We start from the raw sequence: 12273 nt of genomic DNA on the forward strand, positions 1-12273 counted from the left end.
TATATATATATATATACACCTCTGTGTATAAATATATACATACATTTATATATTTGTATGTGTGTGTTTGGACAACTATATTTCAACGCCTATTAGACATTCACATAGACACGTTGAGTGTGTAGTTAAACACATGAATCTAGAACCTGCAGGAGAGACTGGAAGCTGGATGTACACAGATGGAATGAAATCATGAAGGGAAGAAAGAAGTCTGAAGACCAAGTCCTAGGCTTGGAGGTCTGGAAGAAGAAGAGGATCCAGTCACAAGAACTGAGGAGGAGACAATGAAGAATGAATGAGAGTGGACGTGCACTGTTGGTGGGAATGTAAATTGGTGCAGCTACTGTGGAAAACAGTATGGTGTTTCTTCAAAACATTAAAAATAGAACTATCATATGATGCAGGAATTCCACTCCTGGGTATTTTTCCAAAGAAAACAAAAACACTAATTCAAAAATATACATGTACCCTAATGTTCATAGCAGCATTATTGAGCAACAGCTAAGATATGGGAAGCAACCTAAGTGCTCATCAATAGATGAATAGATAAAGATGTGGTATGTAGATATAGATATATAGTGTAATATTACTCAGCTATTAAAAAAATGAAATCTTGCCATTTGTAACAACATGGATGGACCTAGAGGGTATTATGCTAAGTGAAATAGACAGAGATAGACAAATACCATATGATTTCACTTACATACGGAATCTAAAAATCAAAACAAATGAACAAACATAACAAACAGAAACAGAGTCATAGATACAGAGAACAAAGAGGCAGTTGCCAGAGAGCAGGGAGGGGAGAGTGGAGAGAAATAGGTGAGGAAGATTAAGAAGCACAAACTTCCAGTTATAAAATAAATGAGTCACAGGTATGAAATGTACAGTGTGGGGAATATAGTCAATAATTATGTCATATCTTTTTGTGGTGACAGATGATAACTTATTGTTGTGATCATTTTGAAATGTATAGAAATATGGAATTTCTATGTTGTGTCCCAGGAACTAACAATGTTTCAGGTCAATTATACTTCAAAAACAAACAAAACAAACACCTAGAAAAAGAGATCAGATTTGTGGTTACCAGAGGCATGGGGTTGGGGGAGGGAGAACTGTAGGAAGGTGGTCATAGGTACAGACTCCCAGTTGTAAGACAAATAAGTACTCAGGATGAAATGTTCAACATAATGACTGTAGATAATAACACTGCTGTATGATACATAGGAATGTGAAGAGCATTAATCCTAAGAGTTCTCACCACAAAGAAAAAATAATTTTTCTTTATTTTATATATATGATATGATGAATGCTCACTTAAATTATTGTGATCATTATTTCATGATGTATGTAAGTCAAATCATTATCCTGTACACCTTAAACTTATACAGTCCTGTATGTCAATTGTATCTCAATAAAACTGCAAGGGGAAAAAAAAGGCAAGATTAGGAGATTTTAAAAAGAAGTGATACAATTAGCCAATAAATGCATGCAACAGTCAACGTTATTAATAAATTAAAATTTTAAATTTAAAAAAAGGATGGATGAGAGCAACTGATTGCAAATAACATTCTCAAAGAATTTTGCTATGAAGGTCAGCAAAGAAATTGGGTGGTAGCTAAATGGAAATAAGTATGGTTATAAACAAAAATATGGCTACAGTTGCCAGGATAGTTATAAAGACACAGACTCTCCTTCAGAGCCATCACACTTGCATTCTCTCTCATTCTGATTTTTCTTGGGTTGGTTCCTTCTCATAATCCAGTACTCTACTTAATCATCATACCAAACTACTACTCCCATCATTAACCTCTTTGCCCTTCCTCTGTTTTATTTTAATCCATAACAATTATCAATGCCTGAAAGTAGAAAATTTATTTATTCACTTATTGTCTATCTCTCCCACTGGAATGCAAACTCCAGGAGGAAATTTTTTTCTCACATTTATTACTGTGAACTAGAACTGCAATGACACATAGTGTGACACATAATGTATTATTTGTAAATAATTACAAATATTTCTGTAATTAATACAGGAATATATGCCTGTGTCACTCTATAAATACACACAGACACATATATACACTTCCACTGCAGAATCAGATGAGTTTTACTTATTTGCTAGAAATATAAAATCACATAAAATATTCCTTTCTGTTCAGGTCACGTGGCAGAGAAGCAAAATAGTAGCACAGCAATAAAAGTTTTACCTAGGATTTATTTTTATCAAGTGTTTACTAAGGTAAATTTTTTCACACCCATGTCTGTGGTTTTATTTCAGCCATGTTGTCCTTAGCAGTTAAAGTCTTATCTACATTCTATAAAGCATATTTTATAGTGGAATACATTATTATTGATGTTGTTGCTATTAAATGTTTTCATTTTCTTTCATGTTTTAAAGGAGCAATGAAAATACTCAAAGCAGAAACAAACATGATGGATCATCCAAAAAATAATTAATATAGAAACAGGACTTTGTAATGGGTAGTATCAGTAAATTAAACCTAATGGAAACTTAATAGAACCAAATTTTTTCTTGCTAGATTTTCAAATACTTATGCTGGTACCTAACATGCTCACAGGAAAGAAATAAACCAGTCAGTATGAAGAGGAAAAAATGTCCAAATACATGGGAATGAAAAATATACACCTATTTGCTTTAAAAAAATATGGAGAGACTACACTTGACTCTGGGTATGCAAAGCTGACTAGGATATTTCTCTGGCCCATGGAAGCTAACAGTTTAATGGGAGAAACAGAAAATTTCAATAAAATATGTTTTATGGTTAAGGAAGGAGACCCTGCCTAATCTAAATCTTAAAGAATGTGTGAGAAGAAAAAAAAAGAAAGTGTGAGAGAATAAAAGCATGAAAAATGAAGTTTCTGTTGTAAGACTTGGAGATATCTGGAGAACATATAACAAAAAAAAATTAAAGAATATATGAAAATACAGACATACTTTTTGAATAAATCTCTATAAATAGTTATTTTAACACTGAACACTAACACAGAGAAAATTGCTATCACTTTATAAAATGGGAAAATGATGTAGTTCAGATGCAAAATAAATCACTTCAAATATCCAAGTTGATAATAGTTTTTAGCTTATTTTTCTTTGGGGATCAAGTGAGTTGTTTAATATCACTGAAGCATTTCAAAAAATAAGTGAAATTCTCTTAGATTTGCAGACAACTATTTGAAATTGCTTCAGGTAAGAGGATCTGAGTGAAATAGAGCAGAGAGATAAAATGAGGGAATGATATAGTGGATGGGATCCGGTGATACAGCTGAAGAAAGAACAGGGATCCAGTCAGGGAATTAAAGAAAATGAGCACACACATATAGAAACATCCTATAGAGGACACAGAAAAAAATGAAAAGATTTGACAGCAACCTACACAGAGGACTAAAAAGAATAAAAGTACAGAATTACATGTTTTGGGAGAAAAAGACCAGTAATTGATTTTTTATGAAAATAGAGGAGACATCAGAAAGTGCAACAGAGTAATACCAAAGGGTAAAATTCAAGGGAAATAATTGGAGGACAGCTCATATGTGCTTGTAAATGTGACCATCCTGTTACAGGTAACTCCCTGTGTATGTTAAGTATCAAATTCAAAGTTCATACCTTTGCTTTATCTCTCATTGATCCTTTGCCCAGGATAGACATTTTAGCACCTGTTTCTTCCTGTAGCCTCTTCAAGGAGTTTCCTCTTGGTCCAAGCAATTTCCCCACAAAATTGAACTAGGAAACAAAATCAATAGAATGTCTGTTTTAAACAGAGAAAAGTAATAATTTACATCAAGCAAAACTGATGGGTTATGGGTTTTTCAATCTTTACCATGGAGAAGAGAGTTATGCCATTCACATATCCAAAGACACAGACACAGACACACACACACACACACACACACACACACACACACACACACACACAGAAAACCATCTCAGACCTCCGAGATCAGATCCACTTTTAAAAAGACACTTCTTTCCAAAGGAATGCCAAAGTCAGTAATATTTTGAACATATCATTTACTCATATAATCATATAGATAAATAAATTACTCAAGAATGAAATTAGTGAGAAGCACTAGGGTTTACAAAATTTTTAAAGGCTTTTTCTCTCCAATCAGATTATTGAAATAAAAAACAATTTTAACATGTCTATGCACATTCAAAATTGTAAAAGTAAATATTTTTAATTTTTTAAAGTAAAATTTAATATTTATGTTTGATAAGTATTATCTATGCCTATAACATTCCATTCCAAATTTAATGATTGGAAATAAAGAGATTCAACTGTTCTTCGATCTTACCTTCTCTATGTTAAAGAGTTGTTCTAAGGATCAGCAAATAAAAGATGTGAACACATATAGAAAAGTTTAAAATGCTAGATAGAGTATATATAAAAAACCATTTGCCTAAATGGAAAATTCTGGGAGTGGGGGGATCTATCTAATTTATTTAATAATCCTAAAATATGGTTAAAAACAAGGGAACTAAAAGCAGTTATCAGAGTATGTTGCCAGCTACTAAAGGCACAGCACCACACCAAATGACTCAGGCAATCACTCACTCATTAATTTTAAAAATACAAAAGGCTTAAATTGCACTAAAAACTATGTTGGGCACATGAAACAGAGAAAAATAAAATTAGGTAACTGTCTTCTAAATCAGAGTTATTCTATTTTTTAAACCTGTGATCCCAGTGTAAGAAATAAACCACATTTAATGGTAAAAGATTAAATGCTTTTCCCCTAAATCCAGGATAAAGTCAAGATACCTGTTCTTACCACAGCTATTTAGTGCTGTACTGGAGTGTGGATTGCCATATCTATAGGCAAGTAAGGTAAACAGAACAATATAAAGTTCAGAAAGACCACGCTTAGATGGTCAAACTGATTTTCAACAAAAGTGCCACATACATAATAAAGGCCATATATGACAAACCCACACCTAATAACATTATATTTAAAAGTGAAAAGCTGAAATCATTCCCTCTAAGATCAGGACGCCCACTCTCACCATTTTTATTCAACCTAGTTTTGGAAGTCCCAGCCACAGCAACCAGAGAAGAAAAGGAAATAGAAAGAATCCAAATTGGAAAGGAAAAAGTAAAACTGCCACTGTTTCCAGATGACATGATACTATACATAGAAAATCTTAAAGATGCCACCAGAAGACTACTAGAGCTCATCAATGAATTCTGTAAAGTTAAAGGATAACAAAATTAATATACAGAAATCTTTGCATTTCTATACACTAAGAATGAAATATCAGAAAGAGAAATTAAGGGAACAATCCCATTTACCATTGCATTCTTCCTGGTTCAGTCTTGGGAGATTGTACACAACTCTGTTGTGGTTTAAGCCACTAAGTTTGTGGTAATTGTTACAGCAACAGTAGAAAACTAATATACTAAGGAAAGAAGGAACTGTCTAATGTAGAGCATAACAGCCTCTCCATAATAAGAACAGTGAAATTGCTTTGTACACCATAGCAAAAAAATAAACAGATGGATTATATACTTATGTCTGAAAGGTAAATTTTAGAATTTCCTCATAAGAGAAATTATAAGGAAATAATGTCTAAGAGTTCTAAAACAAGATGTAAAAATATGCTAGGAGTAGAATAAAAGCCTGATTAAATTAAGAATATCTGTTTATTAAAATATACCATAAGAAAGGCAAAAAATATAAGTCACAAATTTGGAGACTATTTACATTATATGTTAAAAATAAATCATTAGTTTACAATCCCAAGTATAAAACTGTAAGGAAAAGACAAACAAAAGATAATAGGTATAATCATGAAGAAGGAAGAGAATGGCCAAAGAAAAAGTGAGAATATTCAACCTTATTAACAGTTAAACAAAAATCAACTTAAGACCACAGTGAGATCCCATTTCACACACACTATTGTGGTAGAAATAAGGAGTCAGAAACCAAACACTGACCAGAATGTGGAGCCACAGAGACTCATATACACTGCTTGTAGGACTGTGAGTAAGTACAACCCTGCTGGCATCGTCCTGTAAATCTGTAAATGCGTTTAACCCATGCCTTACATACCCATTCCCAGGTATATTCTCTAGAGAAATCTTAGCATGTGTACAAGAATGTTCAAAGTCTCAAGGCTTGTAGGAACAAAAATAACTGGGGAAAATCATCAATTCAGTGGTGGTGTGCCCTCACCTGGACACCACACTAACATGTGTCCACACCTCAGACACGTGCACAGGACTCCTTACGATGTGCTTCCTTTGGTGCTGGATTCTGCCAGTGACAGAAGGTTGCATGAGATTTAGAAGGTGAACATGAACGGCAGTCCATTACTCCTGGCAAATCACGGTGGTCAGACACGGCTGCTTACTGACCTCCACATGAGTCCTACTCTGTTGATATGGCAGCCCCACAGACCACTCCACAGGCCCAGTCCCAGGGCCTTGCAGGTGTGTGGCTCAGATCTTCATGTCCCCTGGTGGCAGCCTTCCTAATGTCCCTTCCCCCGTCTTCCAAGAGTCATGTCAGTCCTGAATTACACATTATAACTATTATGTAGAGAGTGGATTCTATTTTCCCATCAGAATCATGACTGATACAAATGAGTAAGTACATTGTCACATACCCATAGTGGAATATTTACAGCAGTGAACATAAATTACCCATAACTATATGAAATCTCATGAACAAATTCTAGGAATAAAACTTTGAGTGAAAAATTCAAGCTCTAGACATATGACACTGTTTTTATAAAACTCAACAAAGTTCAATATTTTTAAAATTATGAATATATGCATGAGTAGTACGTCCAATTTTTAAATAACAGGTATAATAATAAACACAAAATTCAAGATCTTAGTAACTCTGGGAATGGAATGGATAGTAGGGAATGTGATCAAAGGGAAACAAACAGGTCATGTCAAAGCAATAGGTAATATTTTAGACTGTTACTTAGAGGTTCATGAGTGTTCATTTTATTTTTTCACACTCTACTCGAAAATTATACATATACTTTGAATCGCTTGACTATTGTATAACTTTTAAAAGAAATCAAATAGAGCAATCCAGCCGAGTAAAATTTGATTGGACTTCTAGTACTCTGTACATAACCTTCTTGTCCCTTTGCAGGTAGTAGTAAAGCTTTAAATTCAAAAATACCAAAGCACTCAAAGTGATGTCTCCATTGGGGTGCTTATGACTCTGAGAGGAAGAGGTAGCATTTCAGGCAGTCTTGGCTGGAGACAGGTTATTGACAAAATATATACATAGTCCCAACTCTCAGAAGTTTGTCCTCTGCCTTGATTATTGTGACACATTTTTCAACATCTATTTTAATACAGTAGCTTTACTTTTAACCAATGTCCAATTTGAAACCAAATTGTGCTGAAGCTGTAAGAGAGACATCACCTTTAATTCTTTCACAAACTCTACTTTTTGGAATAGAATACAAACATCCAACAGAACGAATATGTTGTATAATCAGAGACTTAATTTCACAAATTAACAGAAAATATGTTTCTTGATTAACATTAATTATGTAACTTTTTAAAGCAATCAGTCCTTCTTTAATGTGTTTTTATAATTTATAAATGTGCAATCTACCATTTGCTTTTGGCAAAAAGTATTTTATTTTTTTAATCATAGTTGAAATTTCCTGAAGTGATTTCATCTCTTCCCTAATATCTGGAGTTTTTAGAGCCAACACTGGGGAATGGCTCAGAGGACTTTTTTTTAATACACAACTATTATTTGGATCAGTAAAAGTGCCCCAACATCAGTGAATATGTAGAGCACAATTCTTACGAGCGTGGTTCTGAAGCCCGATTTCGTGGGTTTGTAAATTCACTAGCTGTACCAATTTGGCTATATTGCTTACATTCCCCTAATCTTCATTTTTCTTATCTGTAAATAGAGATAATAAAAATAACAATACATGCACAATAAGAGCTCGACAAATATAGGCTGTTATTATTACATTATTATTGTTTCAGTAGATTGTAATTGTACCTGACACCTCTAGTGAAGTTTGACTTTGGTAATCCTTAATTCTTTTATTATTTTTACATTGTTAATATTTTATTTTTTGTATTTATTATGTATTATATTGTTATAACTATTAATCTCTATTACTTGCTACAATTAACCTTTTTTGAAGGTTCACCATGTACCAAGCACACTCTGCTGAGTCCCCCACGTGGATGAGCTCATAGCGCACGCGTGTGGGGTGGCAAGAAGGGGCTGCCTGTACCACAACCAGGGCGCCTCCCTCCAAACTCCCACAAAGAAGACTGCCAGCCCACCTCTCTCCCTCTTCCTCGCTCAAGTGGACTTGTTTTCAGGAAAGCCTGGACACCATTTCTGTTCGAGATTTTAACACATCAGAAGTAATCGTGAAACTGATCACATATTTTTGAACTTGTGCTTAGGTTTTGGAAATTTATTTTTAGATTAGTTCTGAAAATATCCAGTAGAAAAGTTGTGTTCTGACAAGACATTGTCATTCCTCTGCTTTCAGTCTATGTGCAGTCCCCCTTCAAACAAAGCCAAGTGACATAATCATGACAGGTGAATGGTCAGTTCGCTGACAACGGTTGGTCCTAACCTTTTCGTTAGAGCAAATCTCTTTTGTACACAGAAAATAACTCCAGAGCTACACAACAGTGCCTTCAATATTTAGCCGCAATTTGGTAACTTGGGAATCTCTATAGAGTCTTAAGACTCAATAGAGTGAACACTCAATAGAGTGTTTTCAGTATGTTAAATATCTTCAAATAATTTCAAAGTATTTTATCCACATGTGCTTTAAGAAAATTAAATTTGTGCATGTAATATTCATTTATGATTAATGTTGAAGTCATTAAGCTGTTGTTTTGTAATAATTTTATATTCAAAAATTCTTCTGAGCATTTTAATCAGATTTTTAATTTTTTTCCAAAAGCAAAAATTTAAACTGTGTCAAGTAAAATTAATAGAAAGAACATATTTCAGTGAATTTGTAAAGTGACAAAACATAATTTGGGGCAAAGCAAGTGTTTATCATAAAACGAGAGACACTTTAAGAAAAAATATTTTAGAAACATTTTTAACAGAGTGAATCCAAGAACATTTTAAATCAGGTGAATATAATTTAATAATATTGGGCATACATATTTCAAAATTTACCAATTCAACCAGGATACCCTAGAATGTCTTATCTATAGACTCCCATTTGCTCTTTCCTTATTATTAATATATTTCCTCATGATTAATAATATCTGACGAATACTTGGATGAAATAAACCTGTTCACAAGTGGCAGTTTTCTAGTCACCTGTTTATAAACTAACTCCAGCAACTCCATTCCTTCTCTACTAGGAGAGGTGCTGCACCTCATCTAGTTGTCCCCTTTGTGGGCACCATGTCTATACTTGCTTTGTGCCAAAGGGCAGTGCTGACCATCTGGCCACTTGTGAAGAGTCTCCTGATGCCACCCCTGCTCCTTTTTCTTCTTTCATAGGACACAGCTGGACTTGAATGCCTTCACCTCCTGATCCTCAAATTCCTCTTGTCCTCATCTGTTCACACCTGAACACTATTTTTATCTCCATCCTAATCCTGATTTGGGGATGAATCCCCTTCTTGACTGATAAGACTTCACAGAGCTTCTGTTCTGCGCTTTGGGAACTCAACATTAAATCAGTGTTTACTAGTCCATCCTTGTGCTTGCTGCTGTTAAAAAAAAGTAAAGCAATTGGGGCAGACTGCACAAAGAGAGACCACAGTTGCAGATCAAAAAATAGCCTTCTTGTATAAATAGACAGGAAAAGACAACATTTCAGGTATTCACCACAGCAATCCACAAAGAACATTAGTAATCAAGTGAATAGAGATTTATTCAATCATAAAAATATCAAGCTATGTCTGTAGAATTAAATAACACCATTTGGAATTTACATAGGACTCTATCAAAGAAAACTACTTTCAATTTAACAAAATAGACAATGATGAGTATTCAAGAACATAGGGAAGAAAAATAAGAATGTTTTATAGAAGTGGTGAGAGTGGGCATCCTTGTCTTGTTCCAGATTTTAGCGGAAAGGCTTTCAACTTTTCACCATTATTATATTGGCTGTGGGTTTGTCATAAATAGTTTTTACTATTTTGAGATATGTTCCCTCTATCCCCACTTCGGTAAGAGTTTTTGTCATGAATGGATGTTGAATTCTGTCAAATGTTTTTCTGCATCTATTGAGATGATCATGTGATTTTTGACTTTTCTTTTGTTAATGTGGTGTATCACATTGATTGATCTGCATGTGTTGAACTGTCCTTGTGAACTTGGGATGAATAACACTTGGTAGTGGTGTATGAATTTTTTTATGTGTTGTTGGATTTGGTTTGCTAATATTTTGTTGAGAATTTTTCCATCTATAGTCATCAAAGATATTGGCCTGTAATTTTCTTTTTTGGTGGTGTCTTTGTTTGTCTGGTTTTGGTATCAGCGTGATGGTGGCTTCATAGAATGTCCTTGGCAGTGTTCCCTCCTGTTCAACTTTCTGGAAGAGTTTGAGAAGGATCAGTATAAGTTCTTCTTTGTATGTTTGGTATAATTCAGCTGTGAAGCCATCTGGTCTTAGACTTCTGTTTGTAGGGATTTTTAAAATTACAGATTCTATTTCAGTTCTAGTGATTGTTCTGTTCAAATTATCTATTTTTCTTGATTCAGTTTTGTTGGGCTGTATGTTTCTGGAAACTTGTTCATTTCTTCTAGATTGTCAAATTTGTTGGCATATAATTGTTCATAGCATTCCCTTAGTTTTTTGTAATTCTGTGTTATCAGTTGTTATGTCTCCTTTTTCATTTCTTATTTTGTTTGTGTTCTCTCTCTTTTCTTCTTGGTGAGCTTGGCCAGAGTCTTGTCAATCTTATTTATTAGACAAGAAAAACAAATAAAAGGTATCCAAATTGGAAGGGAAGAGGTAAAATTGTCATTATATGAAATGGTATGATACTATATATAGAAAACCATAAAGAATCCACACAAAAACTACTAGAACTGATAAATGAATTCATCAAGGTAGCAGGATACAAGGTTAATATACAGAAATCAGTTGCATTTATTTACACTTACAATGAAATATCAGAAAGGGAATGTAAAAAACAATACCTTTTAAAATTGCAACACAAAAAATAAAATAGTTAGGAATAAACCTCCCCAAGGAAGTGAAAGACTTATACACTGAGAACTAAAAAACATTAATAAAGGAAACTGAAGATGATTCAAAGAAATGAAAATATATGACATGCTCTTGGATTAGAAGAATTAATATTGTTAAAATGACCATACTACCCAAAGCTATCTACAGATTTAATATGATCCTTATCAAATTACCCATGACCTTTTTCACAAAACTAGAACAAATAATCCTAAAGTTCATATGGAACTATAAAAGACCCAGAATTGCTAAGGCAATCCTGAAGAGAAAGAACAAAGCAGGAGGCATAGCCATTACAGTCTTCAGGCAATACTACAAAGCTACAGTAATCAAAACAGTGTGGTATTGGCACAGAAACAGACATACAGATCAATGGAACAGAATAGAGATCCCAGAAATAAACCCACACACCTACAGTCAATTAATCTTTGACAAAGGAGGCAAGAATATGCAATGGGAAACAGTCTCTTCAGCAAGTGGTTTTGGGAAAGTTGGACAGCTGCATGTAAATCAATGACATTAGAACACGCCCTCTCACCATACACAAAAATAAACTCAAAATGGCTTAAAGACTCAAACATAAGACATAACACCATAAAACTCTTAGAAGAGAACACAGGCATAACATTCTCTGACATAAATAGTACAAATGGTTTCTTAGATCAGCCTACCAAGGAAATAGAAATAAAACCAAAAATAAACTAATGGGACCTAATCAACTTACGAGATTCTGTAAAGCAAAAGAAACCATAAACAAAGTGAAAAGACAACCTAAAGAATGGGAGAAAATATTTGCAAATGATGCAACTGACAAAGGTTTAATTTCCAAAATATACAAACAGCTCATATGAGTAGACAACAAAAAAAAACAAACAACCCAATCAAAAAATGGGCAGAAGACCTAAAGAGACATTTCTCCAAAGAAGAAATACAGATGTCCAATAGGCACACAAAAAGATGCTCAACATCACTAATTATTAGAGAAATGCAAGTCAAAACTACAATGAGGTACCACATAACACCATTCAGAATGGCCATCGTTAAAAACTCTACAAACAGCAAATGCTGGAGAGGGT

The 12273-nt window shown here is 33.9% G+C and overlaps 1 protein-coding gene across 1 annotated transcript in view; it reads right to left on the bottom strand.

The window, feature by feature from the left end:
* The window catches only part of LOC112406138 (KH domain-containing, RNA-binding, signal transduction-associated protein 2-like), a 214549-nt gene that overhangs the window by 4638 nt on the left and 197638 nt on the right, over positions 1–12273 (bottom strand). The window contains exon 3 of the mRNA XM_024754841.1: positions 3629–3745. Coding sequence (XP_024610609.1) covers positions 3629–3745 — 117 coding nt within the window. The remainder of the gene's footprint in view (positions 1–3628; positions 3746–12273) is intronic.

Source organism: Neophocaena asiaeorientalis, unplaced genomic scaffold (genome assembly GCF_003031525.2).
Source record: "Neophocaena asiaeorientalis asiaeorientalis breed wild unplaced genomic scaffold, Neophocaena_asiaeorientalis_V1.1 scaffold690, whole genome shotgun sequence".
Taxonomy (NCBI): Eukaryota; Metazoa; Chordata; class Mammalia; order Artiodactyla; family Phocoenidae; genus Neophocaena; species Neophocaena asiaeorientalis.